The following is a 20,243-nucleotide window of genomic DNA, read 5'->3' as shown; positions in this document are numbered from 1 at the left end:
AACAATTCTACTTTCGTTTTACTTGTCGGCAAAAATGTCCTCATTTTGAGTGTTGAAAATATGGTAGCCCTACGATAGTGCCTCTTCCGATCCGATATTATCGGATATTCCGAATAGTGTTTCTTTTTTAGTTAAACAAACATAAACAAGGTGGGTAAAATATAATGTAGTACCTATCACCTATCAAAGAACTACCGGTTTGACTAAGCAGGGTTCGGCAACCGACGGTCAGTGGGTGTTTGTATATCATCCGGCCTACCGCCTATTTTGCAAACTGGGAAGGAGGCTGTAGGGCTAAACTGAATTGTTGGGGTCAGATGCAGGTGACTGCTATGATTTGCGTCTGGCTCCGTTTGTTAAGGTTGATCAAAGTTGTTAAGGTTGGTGTATGAACAGCTTAGTCACAGCAAGGTAGGCCCTATTAAACGGATCTGAGTTTATTGAAGAACATCAGAACGGCAATCAACTTACAGGAATAGCTTAAAGTCCATGCGCAGTACTAACGGTCCAGCATAATAACTTCAGTCCGTTACATTATTTCAGTTGACTAGTTTCGTTAGCCTCGTTTGGCTTAATGCCCACAGCATTTGTACACATCGTCTGGCCATACAATCATTTAACAGAGGCGTGTTAACGGGTAACAGCTCCGTTTTACTTGTTTATCGACACGGTTAAATGTTTAATGGTGACAGGTCCGCGGTTTGGCCACGTCAATAAGTTTGTTATAAAACATTATGTTCGAATAATACCAACAAATAACAATGCGTACCCTACAGACAGTTCCTTATATTTTTGTGTCTATTTTAGCTACCGGTACGTAAATGTAAGCTGTTATAGTTTTTATGACTTTTTCTAAACTTGCGAAGTCAAATTAAAAAAACCCTGATATCAAAGAGAGAAACTAAAAGCGGGTTCTAAATCAGTATAAAAAATCGTTTTGAAATGATTTACTGACGTTTTCTGATATGCTAAAGAAAAACTAAAGGCATGTTTTGAATCAGTTGTAGCGATAAGTAATAATTTGTGGATAATTTGGAATTTATTGTATTGTGTATTTATCAAATATGCTACGATTTATAATTTGTCACTTTTTCACGCCTTTTACCAAACACTCGCTGTCATTCTGAGAACATAACATTCGACTGTTTCACACGTGATAAATGTTATATCGTGACACATATTTCCGTTATAGATAAAAGTAGTTGACCTGTGTGAACGCGTTATTGTTGCAGTTCCCGGCTGCCAAAAAGGCTCCGGGTTATAAATCATTTCCGCTTTTTGTTGTCGCCTTTTCTCTTTCATGCAAACTTTCAACTTATATACGCGAAAGCTTATATCAATATAATCCAGTCTTGTCTAGTCAATACAGTGAGTGGTTGTGCTTGCCGGCATTTGCCGGCTTGCCCATAATAGCCAACAAAAACTGGGTGGATTTGTAATCAGTCTACAACAATGCTTATTCAAGCAATAGTGTGGTTGATTGGTCGAGGCAAAATTAATAAAAATTCTATTGTAAAATTACTTAAGTTTTCGTTTTAAAAGCCAGGACATTAAGCATTCCCGACAACATAATTTAAATCTCTAAATATCGTCTGTCGCCGGTCGGTACAAAACAAGCCTGCATCATCGAAAAACATATTTTCCAAAGTAGGCTATACAGAAAAGTAACACCCGCCACTAAAAGCCATCCCTGTCAGTCCTGGCAGGCCATAACCATGGACTGTTATAGAATCTTAGATGTGACTCGTGTTTCCGGCAAAATCTACTCATCATTCTAGCTAAGCGCTATGGCTGTCGATAAACGCTGAGTTGTTGGATGGTGCAGGTTTCTACCGTATGACCCAGTCACGCCGCACCTTACCGCATTCTGCAGGAACGTCTATTGCTTTATCGTTAATCAATGGTGTTTTTATTTCACTTTTTCTACAGTATATCAGCTGGCTAACGTATTCCTATATAGTTTTATATATTTACCCTGATGAGGTCAGCTTGTATCTGATGCCGAAACGTCGGTAATAACTTCGTTTACACTAGAAGATTTAGAAGATTTTTATCTAATTGATATGTTACCTGATGGGATTTTTAAATACCGGTACCGTATATAATTTTACATTAGTAAATGCAATGTGTTCTATAGACCAGTGTTATTTAACTACTCTTGCTATGGTAGGCCTACCACCCTTAAGATGTTGTAACAAACTCCTTCATCCCCTCTTTATCCTAGGTGAAAAGCGGTTTAAAAAACATCTTGAAACTAGGCCTCTACACTACCCAAGTATTTAAGCACAAATAAAAATAAGAAAAAATGTATCCACAGAATTGCACAGAATAGCCTAATGGTTTTATTTGCGCAATCAATAGCATTTGATATGTCCAACGCCTGAGTGTGTGTATAGAAAAACGTTTAGTTTTAGTAGACCACAACTTATTATTTGCTGTTATATTTGGTGTGAAATCACTTTATGACAACATTTAATATTTAAAGCTATTTTACAGAAACAATTAGGAAGTAGTGAATCGCACAAGATTAACAGATTCAAAGTAGCACTTCAGTTATATTTTTGCATTGTATGTAAAAAACAGGATCAAAATTGGGATAGCCTGCTAATAATGTTCAGCGTATGCTTCCAGTGAATCCCAAAAGTCACAAATGTCACTATAGGCATCTTCCAGAACACTGTCACCATTTGCAGTTAAATGAATAGCCTTGTAATGATTAGGTTGATCAACAATGCCAAATCTTGGCCAGTGCTTTCCATCTACAATCACTTTGCTTGATTTGAATTTCTATACAAAATGAAGATATAGTTTCCGTTTAATACAAATGACAAAATATTATTATCACTGGTCTTAGCAATGAAATGTTGCCTATAAACTGATACGTGAAGCCAGATACTGGTTGTAAATCTAGAGCAGAGCGGATCTATATGTGGGGGTTTCCTAAAACGCTAAACATACCAAGAAAATGAAATCGTTCTGTAGCCCAAATACACTTTTTAGTGTTCATCTCATTCAGTCCGCTGACTCGTCATTATGCGTCACTACGGGAATTAATTTTCCTTCTTCCTCTTGTACGGTCACAAAGCCCATTTTCCCGCTTATTACATTCAGTTTGTTTAGTGCAGTGCTCCGCAACCGGTGTGCCGCAACGTTCCCGGAGGTATGTCACTTAAGTTTTTAAAAAATACTCTTCAATAGTCGAATAAGTCGTAAGTTCATGGGAATACGGCCTATAAATGGACAAAATAACGTCTGAACTGTAGTGGGAGTGTATGGGACGACCGGGGCCATCGTTCTGGCATTGTATGATTTGGTGTCGACGTTTCGACTCCTTTAGTTTAAATATGCATTGGCTTGTTTGTCCCTGTTTGGTGTTATTGGTGGGTTATAGGTGGGGTTACAAATTAAATTATGGTTGGAAGTAGGTCAAGTTAGTGATGGAATTAGGGGTGGATTAAAGGTCAGGTAAAATATTGTATAGGCCTTATTCTATCTATTTAGGTCTTATTCCCACGGGTTTAGAACTTTTTGATTTAGACGTTATTATTTCGAGGTAGTGTTGTTTGACTTCTGGAGTCCCTTATTGGCCGTCTTAAGATTTTTAGAAAGACCCTAAAACAGCAAAATCAAAACATAATAAAAAGGTAAAACATCAAATTTCCGGCTCCTTCGGCGTGTTTAATCATTAATCGCTCCTTTATCTCTGGGCTGCCTAGAATGCTTGCCTTTTTGTGTATTGTTGATCTTCATATATTTCGTAGGTGTGTCGCCCAATTTCTTTAGCTCTGTTGGTGTGCCGTAAATGGAAAAAGGTTGCGGGGCACTGGTTTAGTGCAGTGTTCTCAACTTTTTTTCACGAAAGAGGCACACGTGTAGACCCTTAAAACCATGGTGGTGCACGTGGTGAGCGAAGCAAGCGACTCTTTTTTGGTTTACTGCTATTTATCTTGAAATGCTTGCAAATATTGATTACATATAGGCTTCATAATTACATATCTTAAAAGCGGGGCTGCGGAGTCGGACTCGGACTCGGGGTCGAACTCGTGTTTATTTAATTGGCCGGAGTCGGTTAGAAGTTTTAAAAGCCGTTCAGTAAGTTAACATTTCTTACTTGCATTTCATGGGATTGAAGACCATTTGGATCACCATATTTTGCAAAGTTTGCCCAATACCATATTAATCTGTTAGCAAATATTTCTTCATTCGAAGTGTACGATAGTGTTGTTAAGCTTTCGATGTTGAACATATAAGCCAGCTCAGCAGCATGGCAAACACGTTCATAACATAGCGGCTCCTCCCACAGTTCCTGTCCAATAAAAAATACATTACAGGTTCCTGAGAAATTTTTTTACAAAGAAAAAGTACACTAAATCCAAAAAGAGTCAGCAAGGATTTACTCAAACCCGAATTTCCGGAATTTTTTCACTATTTTTTTTTACAAAAAATACAGCGCTGCTGTGCCTGTTCCCCCGCACTATCACTCTGCACTTGCGCTTGCGTGTTTTCACTCCTTGTGTGTGTGGCATAGGTGCAAAGCGGTGTAGGCTAGTGACGTTTCTAACTATACTTCACTTTTCGCCGTGACGAAAACTGACTAGTGTGCCTTTTACCATTATATTTTCGCAGTAGGCCTATCTGTTCTCACTCGCTCCACCCTCTTTCTTTTCTTACTCTTACTCTCTCGCTTGTGCCTTCGGTTTCCGTGTTACGCCCTTGACGCCGTGACCACTCGTCCGTTTTAATGCTAATAAAGTGGACTGATAAACTAAGTAGTTTTGGGTTGATGTTAACCTTCTGATAGGAATCAGACCTAACAACGGCCCCAATAAACATTAAAGTTACCCCGACGTGATCACTGTAGCGGTTTGGGGCAAAACGAATAATGGTAAAAGGCACACTAGTCAGTTTACGTCACGGCAAATATTTAATTAGTTCGACACGTCACTACAGCGGTGTAAGATATGGACGGAAATTAACACAGAGTCGCGCGCAGCACCTTGACAAAGAGCAACGACACATGACGTCAGCGCAAAAAGCGAGGAAACAGGCTGGAATGTGGGGAAACAGGCACATAATAGACGCCAAACAAGCAGTGTATTTGTATTCAGTCATAGACAGGGGAATAATTAAAGGAGCATCAGTGAAGCCAGAGAGGGCTTTCTCAGCCATGTGGTTGTTTGTATTAATACTCACAAACAGAATGACTGGCGAACGTATTGATACATACAAGTAAATATTTCACTCGTTAATAATACGCAGATCAGTGAAAAAGTCTTTCTAGTACATATTAAGTCTATTATTAAGAGAAAAAAATCGCTTGTATTCCAAACCCGAAAAAAACGTTTTTACCCAGTTATTTGCCGTCATATACCCAAAACCCATGTTTTAATTGGCCCAACATTACAATCGCTAGGACCGACATGCCTAGTTTATACAGGACCTTTTGGTATATAGACAAAGGGGTTTATTTCACACAATATATTATTCCCTGGCTGGCCTAGTAATGCTTATTTCGAGCAAGTGCATAACATTTTGTCCGAATATAAAACCAAGAAGCAACGAACTAAATTTTCGAACTGAATCATCGTTATTTGGTATCGGTAGCTCGGCTTCATAATAAAATGTAATTTTTACTCTTGGCAGATATTTCTATATTTAGGACAAGGAGCCGAATCAAACCCGATCAGGAAGTTGATGAACCAGTTTTGTGGCATTTTCTTCCGGATCCGTAATCGAACCTGAACGTTTTTTAAAGATATTGAGGAGCCGAGCCGAATATTTTAAAGTCACCAGAACCGCTGAACCGTTACCGAACCCGAGCGTGTCAAAGAAGCGTTTCACCCAACATTACGCCCATTTGGCTTGTAAACCGGTAGGCCTACCTTCAGGTAAGGCATTTACCGAATTCGGTTGGTCTAATCAGGGTTGTAGTAAAACTAAAACCAGGCTGAAAAATAACTATAGCCAGCGGTAAGTTTTGAACTCACGACCTCCTGCGAAACCTACGCAGGCTCAGTGGGCGCTGGTCGAGAAACGACCATAGTACCGTTGTCTGCTGCATCCTGTTTTTACATAATACTTCATGTTAGGGGATTTACAGCCCGGATCAAGCAACTGAGCATATTTGGCATATTTGGCTTGGTTTTGTTTTGACGCCGGACAGACAATTCTACGGACGGAAGCCGGCATGTTCGTAACAAGAGAGAGATAGAGCAATATGCGCGAGGGAGCGCGAAAGTATTTTTGAATCTCAAGCGAGTGGCCTCACAATACTCCCAAATAGAAAGGTAGCCATTTTAAACCAGACGGAAAAATAATCTCTTTCTATTTGGAGTATTGCGATAGGCGCTCGCTTAAGACGCGATTTCCCCTAATTGTATGGTGGCGGACTTAGCCAAGTGTAGCGCGCTGTAGCGTTTTAGGTATCGTGTATCCACAGAATTTTGGGGATATTACCGGAAATTTTTTTGGCTTTATTGAGACTGGCCAATAGCATAGCGTTCTTCCGTAAACTCGCTTAAGTCAAAACGGTGTAAATAATGTAATAGTAATTGTTATTTACGCCTCTTTTGAGTTGTACTTTAACCACACAAGAATTGGGCAATATGTTATTTTGTAAAATAGTAAAATGACTTGCGTTGATTTTTATGTCTCGAAGATTAAAGTTTTATTCTTAGGTAGATAGCCATATAAAAGAAGGTAGCCATATCTTGTGAAGAATTTACAAAGTTATGCTTCGTTCTACTGAAATGTAAGTTACTATTGAAATCTTACCGGAAAGGACCAAGTTTGATTGAATATATACCACCATGAGTTTGAATGGGAAAGAGACTGAAATGCCTTTCGTTGAGGACAAACGAACAGTGCTTCAGTAGCCAATTTGTCCAGGATATTCCTGTTATCGCAGTTTTCTTCTTCTTCGCACTAAAACAGGTGATATTTAAAAACTAATTAACGATAACACAATTTTAAATACCTTCGTACCACTGCTGGATATTTCTCAATAATAGGTATATAGTGATCCTGTTTAAACACTGCCAACAAAATTGCTTTATATTGTAATCCGCTCAGAGGTTGTGGGAATGCTTCAGCAATAAATATCATTCCCTCATCCGCTGTTGCTCCCAGCATTATCGGTTTGTTCTGTACTTCTCCCTGTTACACAAAAATAAATTGAAATTACAATCCATTTAGCCTACGTGACGATTGCGAATTTATAGCTGCAGTTAAAAAATAGTTGTTCTCTGACCGAAAGGTTGCTTATACTCACTTTTATGAATAAATTAATAGGAATATCTGGCACCACATCCCAATCCACTACTGGACTCCAAGGTTGAAACACTAAAGTTATTTTTTGAGGATCTGTTATTTCGAGAGTAGTCTCGTTGAATGCTTTTTCCAACTGGCTTAAAGTTCTAAGAACGAAACAAATAAATTTATATAAGAAGTATCACTTCAGAACGTTATAGGTACCGGTACTAAACTCAGGGACGCCGGAGCTATTTCAGGTCAAGGGGGACAACTTTTTTGGTAAGGGCAACATAGACCACAGGCGAGCTTAGCGAACCGATTTATAACCGAAAAAATTTTTGCGGCCACGCCATCTAGATTGGCTTAAAATGTCACCAATAATGCTTTAACAAATGTCAACCATGTCATTTTACGATTTTTTTTAAATGCGTATAGGCTACAACAGTGGTCTCCAACCTGTGGGTCGCGACCTTAAGTGGGGTCGCTACCACTCATCATATTTTTGCTGTTTTGGTATGATTTATGAATTTTGTTTTCTTTACAATGACGTCACACTAATAATCGTGACTGAATACATAGCAAAGATAAGATTTTGTTTCTTCTACATAAAATAGCTGTTTTTAGTTCTTAAGAGCTGCTATAGATTTTAGCAAACTAATATATACTTTTGGACTTCGATGAAATTAACTCACCCGACTCTGTCCAATTTTGTGAGATAACTACTCTTTCCGTTTTCAATCACATTGCTTTGTTTAACGAAATTCAGCGCAATGAGCATATTAAAAACGAAACAGCGTAAGCTGGTGTACATTATGCAGGCGCAACCACCACACTAAATGCATTTACTGTTGAAACTTGAAACAAATTAAAATTTATGTAGGCCCTATTCGTTTGTGTGCTAAATTCAAATTCGTAATTTAAATAAACCTTCCTAAAATAAATCATTTTGGTGCACATATGTTTTGACAAAAATTTTGACAAAACTTTTAATTTGGAAGACTGCTAAAATTACAAAGACGTTATCGTTTCGCGCAAAAAGTTTTACCCAGTGAAATTTGACTGACATTGCATCTTGAAAAGGGTAGGAGCGTTAGCCTATAAAATCACAGTAAAAACCTCTAAAACAATACTTTCCAGTAGCGTGATATATTTTATTGTTCATTTACTTTAAATTGGCAAAAATAATAATTTATATAGGGTCGTACTTTTTATGTTATATTCATATTAAAAAGACGGAAAACAAAACGCAAATATAACTTATAAGTTCGCAAAACAGTCATTTTATAAAGCTCCATATAGAACGCACTGCGGCTTCATTTAAATCGGTCTAACACATACCAAAATTAGGCGTTCTTGCCATCCCCTGGATACAAATTTGGTGAACGATAGGAAACTGTTTTTTGGTTTATTTAATGATATAACAGGAAAATGTAATCATAACCCAACAATTGCAGTATGTTTACTGTTCATTGATCACGTATATTTGTTTGAACCCTCAACGGTCCGCATAACAATAATTCAACAGTGCTTCGCGGGCCCCAAAAAATGCTGTCAAATGTGACCCGCGGGCCTGGGTTTGGACCACTCTGGCTTAGACAATGAGTTTTTAGAGCTTAGACAATGATGAATTTTTTTGGGGAACCAGAGAAATTATAGGGGGTATTTCAATACCAAATAATAAAAGCTAAAGTCATAATAAACTATATAAAAAATCAAAGATAAAACAAGGGTGTAAATAAATAAGAATAAAATATGGCTAAAATAAAATCGGTCTGACACAGAGTATATAGAAATGTCTTAAGTTAAACAACATAAGAAATGTGATTCAAAGGATTTCAGTAAAGTGTCATTTTACATTTTTTAACTTTAAACTTAAAATGACGGTAAAAACATTTAATTTTATCTTCATACTTAGAACGTAAGCAGTCCATGTCATCCCTTGGGCAATTAGCAGCCAAAGCAAATCTGCCACCAAATTCTTTTGCATCGGTTAAGTTGCGGAATGGCAATCCAAATGGGTTACTTTGCATTATTGCTTGATGAAACAAATGTGTACTATACGGACTTGTGAGATGCACAGCTATCGATTCTGCTCCAGCGCTTTGCCCAAACAGTGTAACCTTCAAGAAAAATATATAAAAGTGAAGATGTGAAAGTCTAATATTAATAATCTGCTATAGTTCGTTCATTTGTTTATTTTTAGAAAAAAATCCACGCTTGACAATGACTTCTACAAGATACGATGGTAGGAATATAAACAATTAGGGGACTTAGTAGTAGATTTTTTTATGTACGTTTCGAATAACTCTTTGTTCGTTTTCAGCATGATGCGAATGAACTCTTTCATTTAAAAACAAGTACATTTTTGTATAATGTACAACTTAAACTATGTTTCGTATATTAATGTATTACATATTGAAAAACGGTAAACGCTTTTTCATAGAGCTTCGCTTTAAACTGTCCTGATGTAACATAAATCCATAAAATTCATCATTTGCTAACATAAATTGTAAAATTGTTCTTCCGGCAAAATTTCATTAAAGTACCAAAGTTTTGACCACCTATTTGGGCTATCGTCTTGAGACATAGGTTGTCGAAACGTTGGTACCGGTACTCTGCCTAAACATTTTCCTGAAGATGAATTTTACAATTGAAACAATGTCTAGCAGCAACAGTATTCATTTGTTAACATGTTTTAAATATTTCATTTGTGGTCCCCAGAACTCTTTTGTGGTCCCCATTTGTGGTCCCCAGAAACTTTAATCCTTTGGAGCATAATGGTTGGAGGTTGTAGTAAGACGTAATAAGAATATCAAAGCCCATACAGAAGTAGGTATCATTTTGGACGTTTCGACGCCAACACCGACTTGTCGCAAGAATCTTGGGGTTTTTAAAATCGATTTTGTGACCAGCATTTTGATGCAAATGCCTTGCCACGTCTGTGTCCTGCGTGGACCGTGATGAAGGGTCGTGGTTATCCATACGCACTTGTACGTTACGCTTGGTTTGTCCAATATAAGTAGATCCGCACGAACATTGCACTTTGTATATAACTCCTGAACGACGTAACACATGCTGGTGGTCCTTGTGTATAAAAAACGAACTGATAGGTGTGGTTTCGTCGCTGAAAATAAATTTGACTTTATTTTCGGTGTTACGCGCTACGAAGGTAGTAAGTTCTTTGCATATGTTCATCGATGTTTTTCCAATAAACATCGATGTTTTTCCAATGTGATGGTATACGACGTTTTGTTTTCTTCATGTTCTACCATTTTGTTTTGCGCGTCCTTGTGTTTTTGGTCAAGAAACCTGTAAAGTCTCAATAAACTGCTTGGGGTAACCATTCATCATCAACATTTTTGAAATATTGCGGAATTCGTGGTGCATTCCCATGTAAGTGTTACAAATTCTGTAAGCCCGGTGTAATAGGCTATTTATCAGGTTGCGCTTGTATTTAAATGGCACAAAATTTGACCATCTTGTTAGGAGGCCTGTATGGGTAGGCTTGCGATATACGTGAGTGCTGTGTCCATTAGGCATTTTCTTAACCAGTACATCCAGAAAAGGCGGATTATTTTTCTTTTTCCACTCACAGGTAAACTGGATATTTGGATGGATGCCATTTAGTGTGCAGAGAAAAGCCTCAATTTCATCACTGTTGTAGAATACGGCAAAAATGTCATCTACATAGTGGCATAAAAGATGGGGTTGTGCTGGGTTTTCCGCGGTTTGATCAATTAACCAGTTCATGAAAACATCAGCAAGCAGAGGGGCGATCGGGGAACCCATTGCGACGCCGTCGATCTGTGTGTAAAATTTTTGCCTAAATTGAAAAGTGATGTCATTACAGGTCCAATTTAACATTTTCTTGAACTCAGCTTTCTTGAGTCCATGAAATAGCTTGACACCTTCCTGGTATATGTTGTTGAGAATCAGGTTAGTGGTAAATTCAACTGGAATGTTAGTGAACAGGCTTTTTACATCGTAAGATACCATGACCTTGTCATACAGTTGTGTGTGCTTAACACGGTTCACGAAATCAAAGGTATCTTTTATATTCGTGGGATGTGCGCGCAGTGGTTGTAGAACTTCACACAGCCATTCGGCACAGTCATAGCAGAAACATCCACGCGAGTCTAGAATAGGTCGAAGTGGTGTGTTGACCTTATGTACTTTAGGAACGCCATACAATGTAGGGGTACGGGCAGCGGTTGGTCTGATTCTGGCGTACACATCATCTTCCAGTTTATCATTCTTGTGTAAACGATAAAGAAACCCTTGAAAACGACTAAGCTTGGAGAGATTGTTGTCTTCCTGGGTGGTGACAAACTTGCTTGAGTCGTTTAAAACGGAATAAATCTTCTTTTCGTAATCTTCTCTTTCGTAAAACTTTAATCCACTTTACAAAATTTTGAAAAATATGTATTATTGAAATATCACGTAACAATCCCGCGATCAATGCAAACCATGCCCCAGTATTACTATTTCATTTTGACATCAGAGTCATCGGTTTGGCCTAATCTGTTCATCGGGGACCTAAACATTCTTAGCGCCGTACATTTGTTTTATATAGCTTTTGGTTAAAGTTTAAAGACAAATGGGATCATGTAGCCCGTTAAGGATACTTGTATCTTGTTGTTTTAAAAGGTTTTGTAGATTTGTCTTGAAAGTTAAGTCAACTAATATTATAATTACAGATCTGCTAAAAAAAGTCGGATACAGCATTGAATAATAGATTATATGTTTTGATTTTCAGGCCGTTATGCCTACATTTACGTGTATCACCTAAGCGATGGCTTTACGTGAATCACCTAAGCGATGTATATCAGCCTACATATAATGTCAGTGCTTGCAAACGCTACTATGTGGGCGAAAAATTCAGTTTGTTTGGCTTTAAGTATTTCAACCGAAAACCTTACCCTTGATGGGTCGCCTCCAAACTGACGTATATTTTTGTTCACCCATTCCAGAGTTTTTACTTGATCCCACCATCCAAAGTTCCCTTTACCATCACCAGTGGATTCAGTACCTTGTACCAAAAATCCAAGATGCGCAACCCTGTAATTCAATATGCTTCGATGTTCCACGTCGGTAAATAACATTACGGCCTGTAAGCGTTGGCTTTAGTAAATAATGTTAGATCTCTAATGTGAATATTAGATGTTCTTTGGGGGCTTTGAAATCGTAAGGCCATATGTCGAACTTGAGCAGATATGAATAGTTGATCGAATATTAAAAGCATAGCCCGATATTAACTATAATTAAGCGATGGCACTTTTTAAAGAGTAAAAACAATTCAGCTAGAATGATCAACAATTATAGGGTAGGCCTAATATGGCTGAATATTAATATTCGTAAAAATAAATATTAATATTTTTAAATATTTTTCGCTAAAGTGTGTATGAAAATTTCTGCTAAACTGTATGACATTTCAGCTTCACAACTTTTGGAGATATTGCCCTCTAAAAATATCTCGGCGCGCCAAGTTCGCCCAGGTCATGTAAGCAGTCGAAGTTGGATTTGGAATTCGTCGGAGTCAATTTGTTTTGGTGGATTCGAAATGGGGGCTCGAATAAGAAAGCGTAAGACTATCCGAGTCGCGGGACCGACGCATGCGCAGTACGAAATAGGTAAAACTCTTGATTTAAATCAATGAGTGGCGATTTAGGCACGTAACAGGGATTGGCGTATTGCTAGAAATACCGGCATTTATAGGCTAATTTAACATAAATTCTAATTAACAGAGTTTTCAGTCTATGTGCTGAATGAATTCTGTAAAATAGACAAAAGCGTAGGTAGTAAAAAAGGTAAACGTTCGGGAGAAGAAAATTGTATCTACAAAGTCGAAAAAAAGATGAATAACGGGTTGGTGATTTACTCGAATGTTTTGGTTGAACAAAACGAACTATGGGGCAATAACTATAATGCGAGGTATAGCGAAAGCGCCTGAAACGTTTTTAATACAAACCACTGGTATTTCTGGTTCCAACTTTAATGTTTATTTTCTTAATAGTAGTTTAGTTTATTTGGGTTTGATTGATCGGCAAATGCTAAAAAAGCGACACAAGAAGAATTATGCGAGGCAGGCCTGTACAACGTATACGGCCCGTAACCTTACAACGCATTTTTTAGTTAATTGCTTATGTTTTAAATCAGTGCGGACTTGCTCGTTTATTGCGTGATCAATTGACCATACATAATTGTGATGCGAATAATAGTTATTGTGATGCAAATAATAGGAAGTGACTGTAGGAGTATAGGTGCATATTGATGAAAGACATATATCTAGGGCAGTGGTTCTTAACCTATGGGTAATTACCCAGTACCCACATGTGGGTAATTTCAGGATAGCAGGTGGGTAATCAGCTGAACCAGAATATATGTAATTATAGATGTAAGAAACAATGTCACAGCTGTAAGTGGTAAAGTTGCTTTAGTTTATTATACGTTTTTTGATGTTTTGAGTCCGATTAAAACAACCAAACAAGCACAGTTATTTTTTATCATTTTTCGAATTATTTCGTCATAGTGACCATTTTTGTCGCCGGTTTTACGTATCTCATTTTTATGTGACGTAATAGTAAGATTTTTCTTCAATCCGCTAGCCTAGCAATTTTTTCATAACCAATTTAGTTACAACGGTTTTATAAGCAAGCTTGATGGCTGCGTTGCTGTTGGCGTTTATTTTTAAAGGTATTCTTAGTGAAAATGTTTGGAGTAGTATAGCTAAGTGCACATTTAGAGTTAGTGTTGAGACGAGCGAGCTATATTTTGTTGAATAACGCTGTTTTACATGTTTAGTATGGCTAAAAAGCAAAATAAATAAAATACGTGGAGTAGTTTGTTCTTATGGCTACAACACAATGAGCTTGTAAAAACATTTTCGCAAGTAAGAAAGGCGTCACCAGAGTAGTGGGTCTGTAACGCGAAATTTGGTCCGGGGCCAAAACTGATCCGGTCGGATCAATTTTGGCGATGGAACAGCCGCTAAAACAGGTCCGGCTAGGCCAAAACTGGTCCGGCCTAACCCTAACCCTAGCCATACCTGTTTTAGCGGCTGTTCCAACGCCAAAATCGATCCGACCGGACCAGTTTTGGCGCTTGATTACGACCAAAATCGATCCGGCCAGACCGATTTTGGCCGGACCAATTTTGGCGTGCCAGGTCTCCAGACCAAGGTCCTCCAAGCTCTAATCTCGCTCGCGCCAACTTTACTTTGTTAATACAATTTTGTTTTTTACTATTTCGTTTTTACTATGTTTTTGTCCATGCAATTTCTCTTAAATCAAACTATGAATTCCGTTATTTGGAGCAATATATGCTCTTTTATGTGCTTAGTAAGCCACCTTTAAATTCCGAATTTTGCCAGTTAAAACCGAATAAACGCATTTATTTGCTGAAAATACGTAGAAATAAGATAAGATTTGATGCCATGTCAGTTTCTTGCATTTTCTTTTCAAGAAAGGTTAAAATAAACTAACGCCGATTAAAGGCGAATGTTGTTTTTTTTTTAGGCCTTTTTCAATTTTGTTATAATTATTGCAACTAAAGCAGGGGTTTCTCAAACCTAATTGCTCTGTAACCCCATTTTAGAAACAAGATTTATATTTGCTCGCTTAATTGATGGTTATAGTCTAGGGCCCTAGGGGTCACCAAACGCTTTTTAAAGGGCCGGATATTTGTGATCAGTGGCGTATCCAGGAGAGGGGGTTCGGACCCCCCTTTCCGTAAGTGATCTTATCGTATTTGTTCGTTTTTTTTTTCAGGGTTTAACTTACCGTCCGAAGCGGCAATGTTTGAATATAACTGGGTGCGCGTCTCAAGCTAATTTAAAACCAAAATCAAACACAAAACGCCGCTTTTCGTGTTTTGTTTGGTCGACCGTAAAGGCAAGATATTTTTTTCTCTTTCGCCTTTCGTTATTCGTTTAGGTTGGATGATTAGCAAGGGTGTATTCGACAAATGACAACGCTAAGTCAATCCTTCTTCCTTTTTTATCTCGCTATGTTTCTCGCTGTTCGCTGTCTCCGTTAATATCCGATGTTGGTGAATATCTGATTTTTTTTAACTTAAGCAGATTCTCTTAAAACATGGTCTAACTTTGACTGTTTTAAAGTCGCCTTTTTATGTAATAATAGTTATCGAAAAATTATTCTCTATAAGCATATCCTAGGCATACGTGTTCAGTGTACAATTGACACAACTTATTTTCTCTCAACCGCAGCTTGTATTTTAGCTGACTCGGCACACTGCTCGGCGCAGATATTGCGCTAATCGTGGCAACAACACCCGGAGAAAAAACGTCGTTACTTGTTTTCTTTCAACGAAGGTAGTTGTATATTTTGTCGGGGGTATACTTTCAAGGATTAGTCTTTTTTTATTTGTTTTTTTATTTATTTTTTATTTTTTCCTTAACTTGTTTCTGCTTTCTGCGAGCAAAAACAGATATGGGCCGATAATTTCCCCACTTAACTTACTTTTGGCTTAGATGCAAAAGGTAGCCTATAGTTTGCCAAGAGATTCATTTTCATTTACGTAAGTTTGGCAAAGACTATACGCAAAATTAATTTTAGAATAATTTTGCGTAAAAAATATTCACTTCATCAAAATATTCTTTATATTTATTTTCATTTTTGCCGCCTCAATAAAACATTCCGTTCCCAGAGACAGTGACAAATAGGCACTTATTGCCGGCTAAAAAAAATTTACCTTTTGTGAAAAGTTATTGTCCAATCTGACCGTCACAGTTCACGAACGCCATTTAAATGCAGCTTCTCGCAATGCTTTCTACGATGGGTGAAACTTTAGTACATGGCCTTGCTCTTCATGTATTACCGCGAAAATAAATATAAATTCGACGAGGTATTTTGGGGAATAATAAAAAAATACGTTTGATAAATACTAATGTACATAATGCGTACGACCATATTATTAGATTTTGGACAGCTAACATGTTTACCAAGCAAATATAACACTGGTTTACAAATTTAAACTCATTGAAAGCTCCTGCCACCCTATTGGGCGTTTCCCCCTATTTCGAGGTCACTGATTCCGAAAATGGCAGTAGTTTTTCTCTATCACGTCAGGTTTTTTCTGTGCAGAATTTCGAAATTTTATGAAAAAGCAGCAATTTATGTTTTTTTGATTTAAGTCTGCCCAATTTGTGACAACATATTTTAACATGTTACGACACTATTATGTAGTCTGAAAAAGAATTAGTGAAATTCTAAAAAAATGGCTTGTTTAGAATCAGTATATTTTTGCAATGCGGTTAATACAGCCTGTCTTCCAGAATAGTTGGAAGCATATATAGTAGGAGGGGTCTCGAAATCACTTTTTTGTCAAATCCACCTGCCTCGTATGGATTTTGATAGATAGACACCTAAAACCATTGTATACAAAATTTAAGCTCATTTGAACATGTATTGATGTGAGGAAATCGAGTTGAAATTTTGCGGAAATTCGCAAAATCGGGTAAAAATGCGAAATTTTAGGTTATTTTTAACCTATATTTTTCAAGTGAAATTTATCTGCTGTGGCCTAATACTTGTTTTTTTTAGACATTTATGAAATAACTGAAGCAAGTAAGATCTGCAGAGTTTGCATTTTATTATTTATTTGCAGTAGTATTAAAAATTAAATTTGTGCCGAGAATCAAAATTTTATAAAAAAAGGCAAAATTTTGGATTTGCCTTTAATCTGTGCTTTTCAAGTGAAACATGACTGTAAATTAATGTTTATGGAAGATAAAACTCACTACAAATAGATATAGCGACAGGAGACTGTGTTTTAATGCTAATTGGGCCAGTATTAAAAATTGAATTTCTGCCGAAAATGTCAAAACAATAAAATTACTGCAAGGGCACCTACGAGTGGCCTATACAAAGCATAACAAAAAAATGCTATAGGCCTAATGATAAATCGTTATTTGGGTTCATACAGCCAACCACCTAGCGTACGATTACGCCAGACCAAGCACTGACATTACATTAAATTTTATTGTGTACTACTTTTTTACCTATGTTCTCTTTAATGAGCTCCGAGTTTGCAAAGTATTTAAGTAGAGTAAGTACGTATTGTTTTTGATAAAGACCTGTTCTAAGAAATTACAAGTTTGAGAATCTGAAACCATTGATTACATGGCTTGGTAAATGGACATGGTATTTTTTAAAACAAAAAAGGGCAGCTTTACCCAGGCCAGATGGACTAGAACTTTTTAAGTTAAAACATTGACCCCAAATGACAGAAATCACCTGAGAAACACTTTATTAAAATTGGATTACTATGCAACGCTATACACTAAAGTTATACCTGTAGTTAGTTGTAACAACAATAACATCGCCGGTAGGAGCCATGAAACGACCATCATATAAAGTACATGTACCGGCACCATTCAAAAAATTTCCACCGTAAAACCAAACCATGACTGGAAGCGGATTTTTTGTTCCTTGTGGAAGATATTCTGGCGAAACCACATGATGGGTGTTGTCAAGAACTGACCGACTATCGGATTTCGTCAACAGTGCATCGGGAATCCAAACATTCAGATATAAACAGTCTTCATCGGTCTAAATTTTATAATAGAGAAACACACTTATAACTTCCAAGACAACAAAAGTTATTCGTTAATTTTAGAAAGGTTCCTTTTGTTAACTAGGCCTACTGAGTTTAATTTTATTTATTTAATGGAAACGCGATGGATCCCAAATATACGCGCGACGTTTTATGGCTAATTTTTTGAAATGTCCGAAATAGTTATAAGAGTAGCCAATCATATTCTTGTAACATCACATTCTTCTTAACTACCAGTAAAGACCCTGTCTTTAAGTATTAATATATATCCTGGGAAAGTGGCCTGGTTTATAAATATCCAAAATGATGTGCGTTTCATGGTGTTTTTATAATATTCTGGGTGATTTCTGGACAACGCGAAATCTCTTTTTTTGTCCAGTAAAAAAATAATCAACAACAATACGTACAGCATGTGGACAGGAATATTCAGCCGCAGGTTGGTCACAAATTTGAGGGCAGGCTGGACGAGCGTAAGTTGCATTCCAATATTTGGCTACGTAGGGTAAAGGATTTCTCGGTTTTCTCCATCGATATTCGCCAGTTGGAGGTTGACTGAATGGTATGCCCCAAAATATTGCGGATCCGTCTAATCGCCTACCTACAACATGTCCTTCCTCAACTTAAACAAAAAACAATGGATTAAAATAAAATTAGCTCTGTGTCCCTATTTAAAGGTTAGGATAATAATTAGATTAACGCTACTTTAGGATCTTGTGATTTTAAACGTTACGAATAGTTTTTGTTAAACACCGATGCCCTCAACATCAAAATACCATACACACAAAAAAGTATTTTCAGTAATCACCTTTCACCAAAACGTCGTTGCTTGTTTCTTCATTATGAGGAAGGATAAGAACCACTGGCAAAACTATGACAAGGGTAAGAACAACACCGAGCGTGGAAAGTATTAAAACCAATTTCATGTTTTGCTAATATGCTATTTGCTATAAACTTTTTTTAACCCCTACGCTTCTAAATATCCTATCAAACTTTTAGACCAGGGTCGGCAACCTTTTCGTAGCTTCGGGCTTGACCCAAACTTAAAAAGGTCTCGGCGGGTCGTAATAAATTTTAACTGATACTTTTGTTATTACGTTTAGTTTTAGGCATTTTATTATAACAGCTGTCAATCAGGGGCGAACCTAGTTTTTTTGCATTTAAAAATGAGTTTAAATTTCCTACGTGCAAAGAACAACACGTTTGTTTGGTTTCAAATTCGAGTCAGTACAGCGTCATCCATAATCAAAATGAAAATTACACTCACATTTTCGACTGTGATTTTTTAGACGAACCAAATGCTTAATAAAAAGTAAAAACACTTAAAAGAAGACAACGAGGTCTGGTTAAAATGATATGCACATTGCTCTATTGTATCGGGAAACGCATTGTCCGATGTATCAAGTCGTACGCGGGGTGCACGGTCTTGCCTTGAGGGCGAACCCCCTGACAACCTCTTGCGAATCCCAGATTGAGAACCTCTAGGGTCTAGGCTACAATGTTTAATTACACCTGTATAGTTATTTTTACGTTTTAGCGTTAAAATGATTTAAATAAGGCGTATAAGCTGTCTGTGTCATTTCATTTAATATATACACTATGCACCAAGGCTTCCCAAACTTTACTGTCGACGACATCTTTTAATATATTACTTGCTTTGCGACCATCTGGGTAAACAGTTTTTTAACACATAACATTTTCTGTCTGCTTTGTTGAAGTAATGTATATTAATGGCAGGAGTCGAACCGGAACCGAACCGGAACTTTATGAACCGGTTTTGGGTCAATTTTTTCCGAACCGTAACCGAACCTGAACCGTTTTTTAAACGATTTTAAGTAGCCCAACCTGAACTGAACCGAATAATTTGAAAGAACATTAACCTTAACCCGAACCTGTTAACAAAAGCGGTTCACTCCAGCATGACGTCACAACTTGTATTTTAAAGACTCAAGTCATGCCATGTTTAAAATTTTAAGAACAAATTCAAATATTGATTAAAAAACGTTGATTTTTTATTTTTTAGATATTTCAATAATGAGTTGCTGTTTTTCAAATACGCCACGTAACTTTGATTGAATGACTTACTATTCAAAATTATTCTCTACATTTGTTGACCCACATTTTTAGATTTAACACACTTTATAATATATCCGAACCGGAACTTAATGAACCGGTTTTGAAATAACGATGGTCGAACCGGATGAACCGGGACTTTTACATTGCTCCGAACCGAAACTGAACCGTATTCCGAAAAAATCCTTGAACCCGAACCGAACCTGAAAAGTCAAAACGGTTCGACTCCCGGATTAATGGTGTATAAAGTATAAACAGAAAAATACCATTTTTTTGATGAAAAACTTCGTATAAAAATTTATACGGACTTACTCGCGATCCCACACTACATTTTTCGCCAGTTGGGGGAA

The 20,243-nt window shown here is 37.2% G+C and overlaps 1 protein-coding gene across 1 annotated transcript; it reads right to left on the bottom strand.

Moving 5' to 3' along the window:
• Positions 1-2,604: 2,604 nt before the first annotated feature.
• LOC146168106 (crystal protein-like) lies at positions 2,605-18,746 on the bottom strand. The gene is made up of 10 exons (XM_083386209.1): positions 18,629-18,746; positions 18,231-18,442; positions 17,563-17,819; positions 12,171-12,309; positions 9,163-9,371; positions 7,271-7,415; positions 6,988-7,155; positions 6,775-6,924; positions 4,087-4,306; positions 2,605-2,759 (listed from the first exon to the last, which is right to left on the bottom strand). Exons 1-10 carry the CDS (start codon positions 18,744-18,746, stop codon positions 2,605-2,607), a joined length of 1,773 nt encoding a protein of 590 aa, XP_083242335.1.
• Between the last annotated feature and the right edge of the window lie 1,497 nt (positions 18,747-20,243).

The sequence above is a fragment of the Ascidiella aspersa genome, chromosome 1 (genome assembly GCF_963924565.1).
Source record: "Ascidiella aspersa chromosome 1, kaAscAspe10.2, whole genome shotgun sequence".
In the NCBI taxonomy this organism is placed as follows: domain Eukaryota; kingdom Metazoa; phylum Chordata; class Ascidiacea; order Phlebobranchia; family Ascidiidae; genus Ascidiella; species Ascidiella aspersa.
The sequence above is the reverse complement of the archived record's forward strand: the minus strand, read 5'-3'. Positions and strand labels throughout refer to the sequence as shown.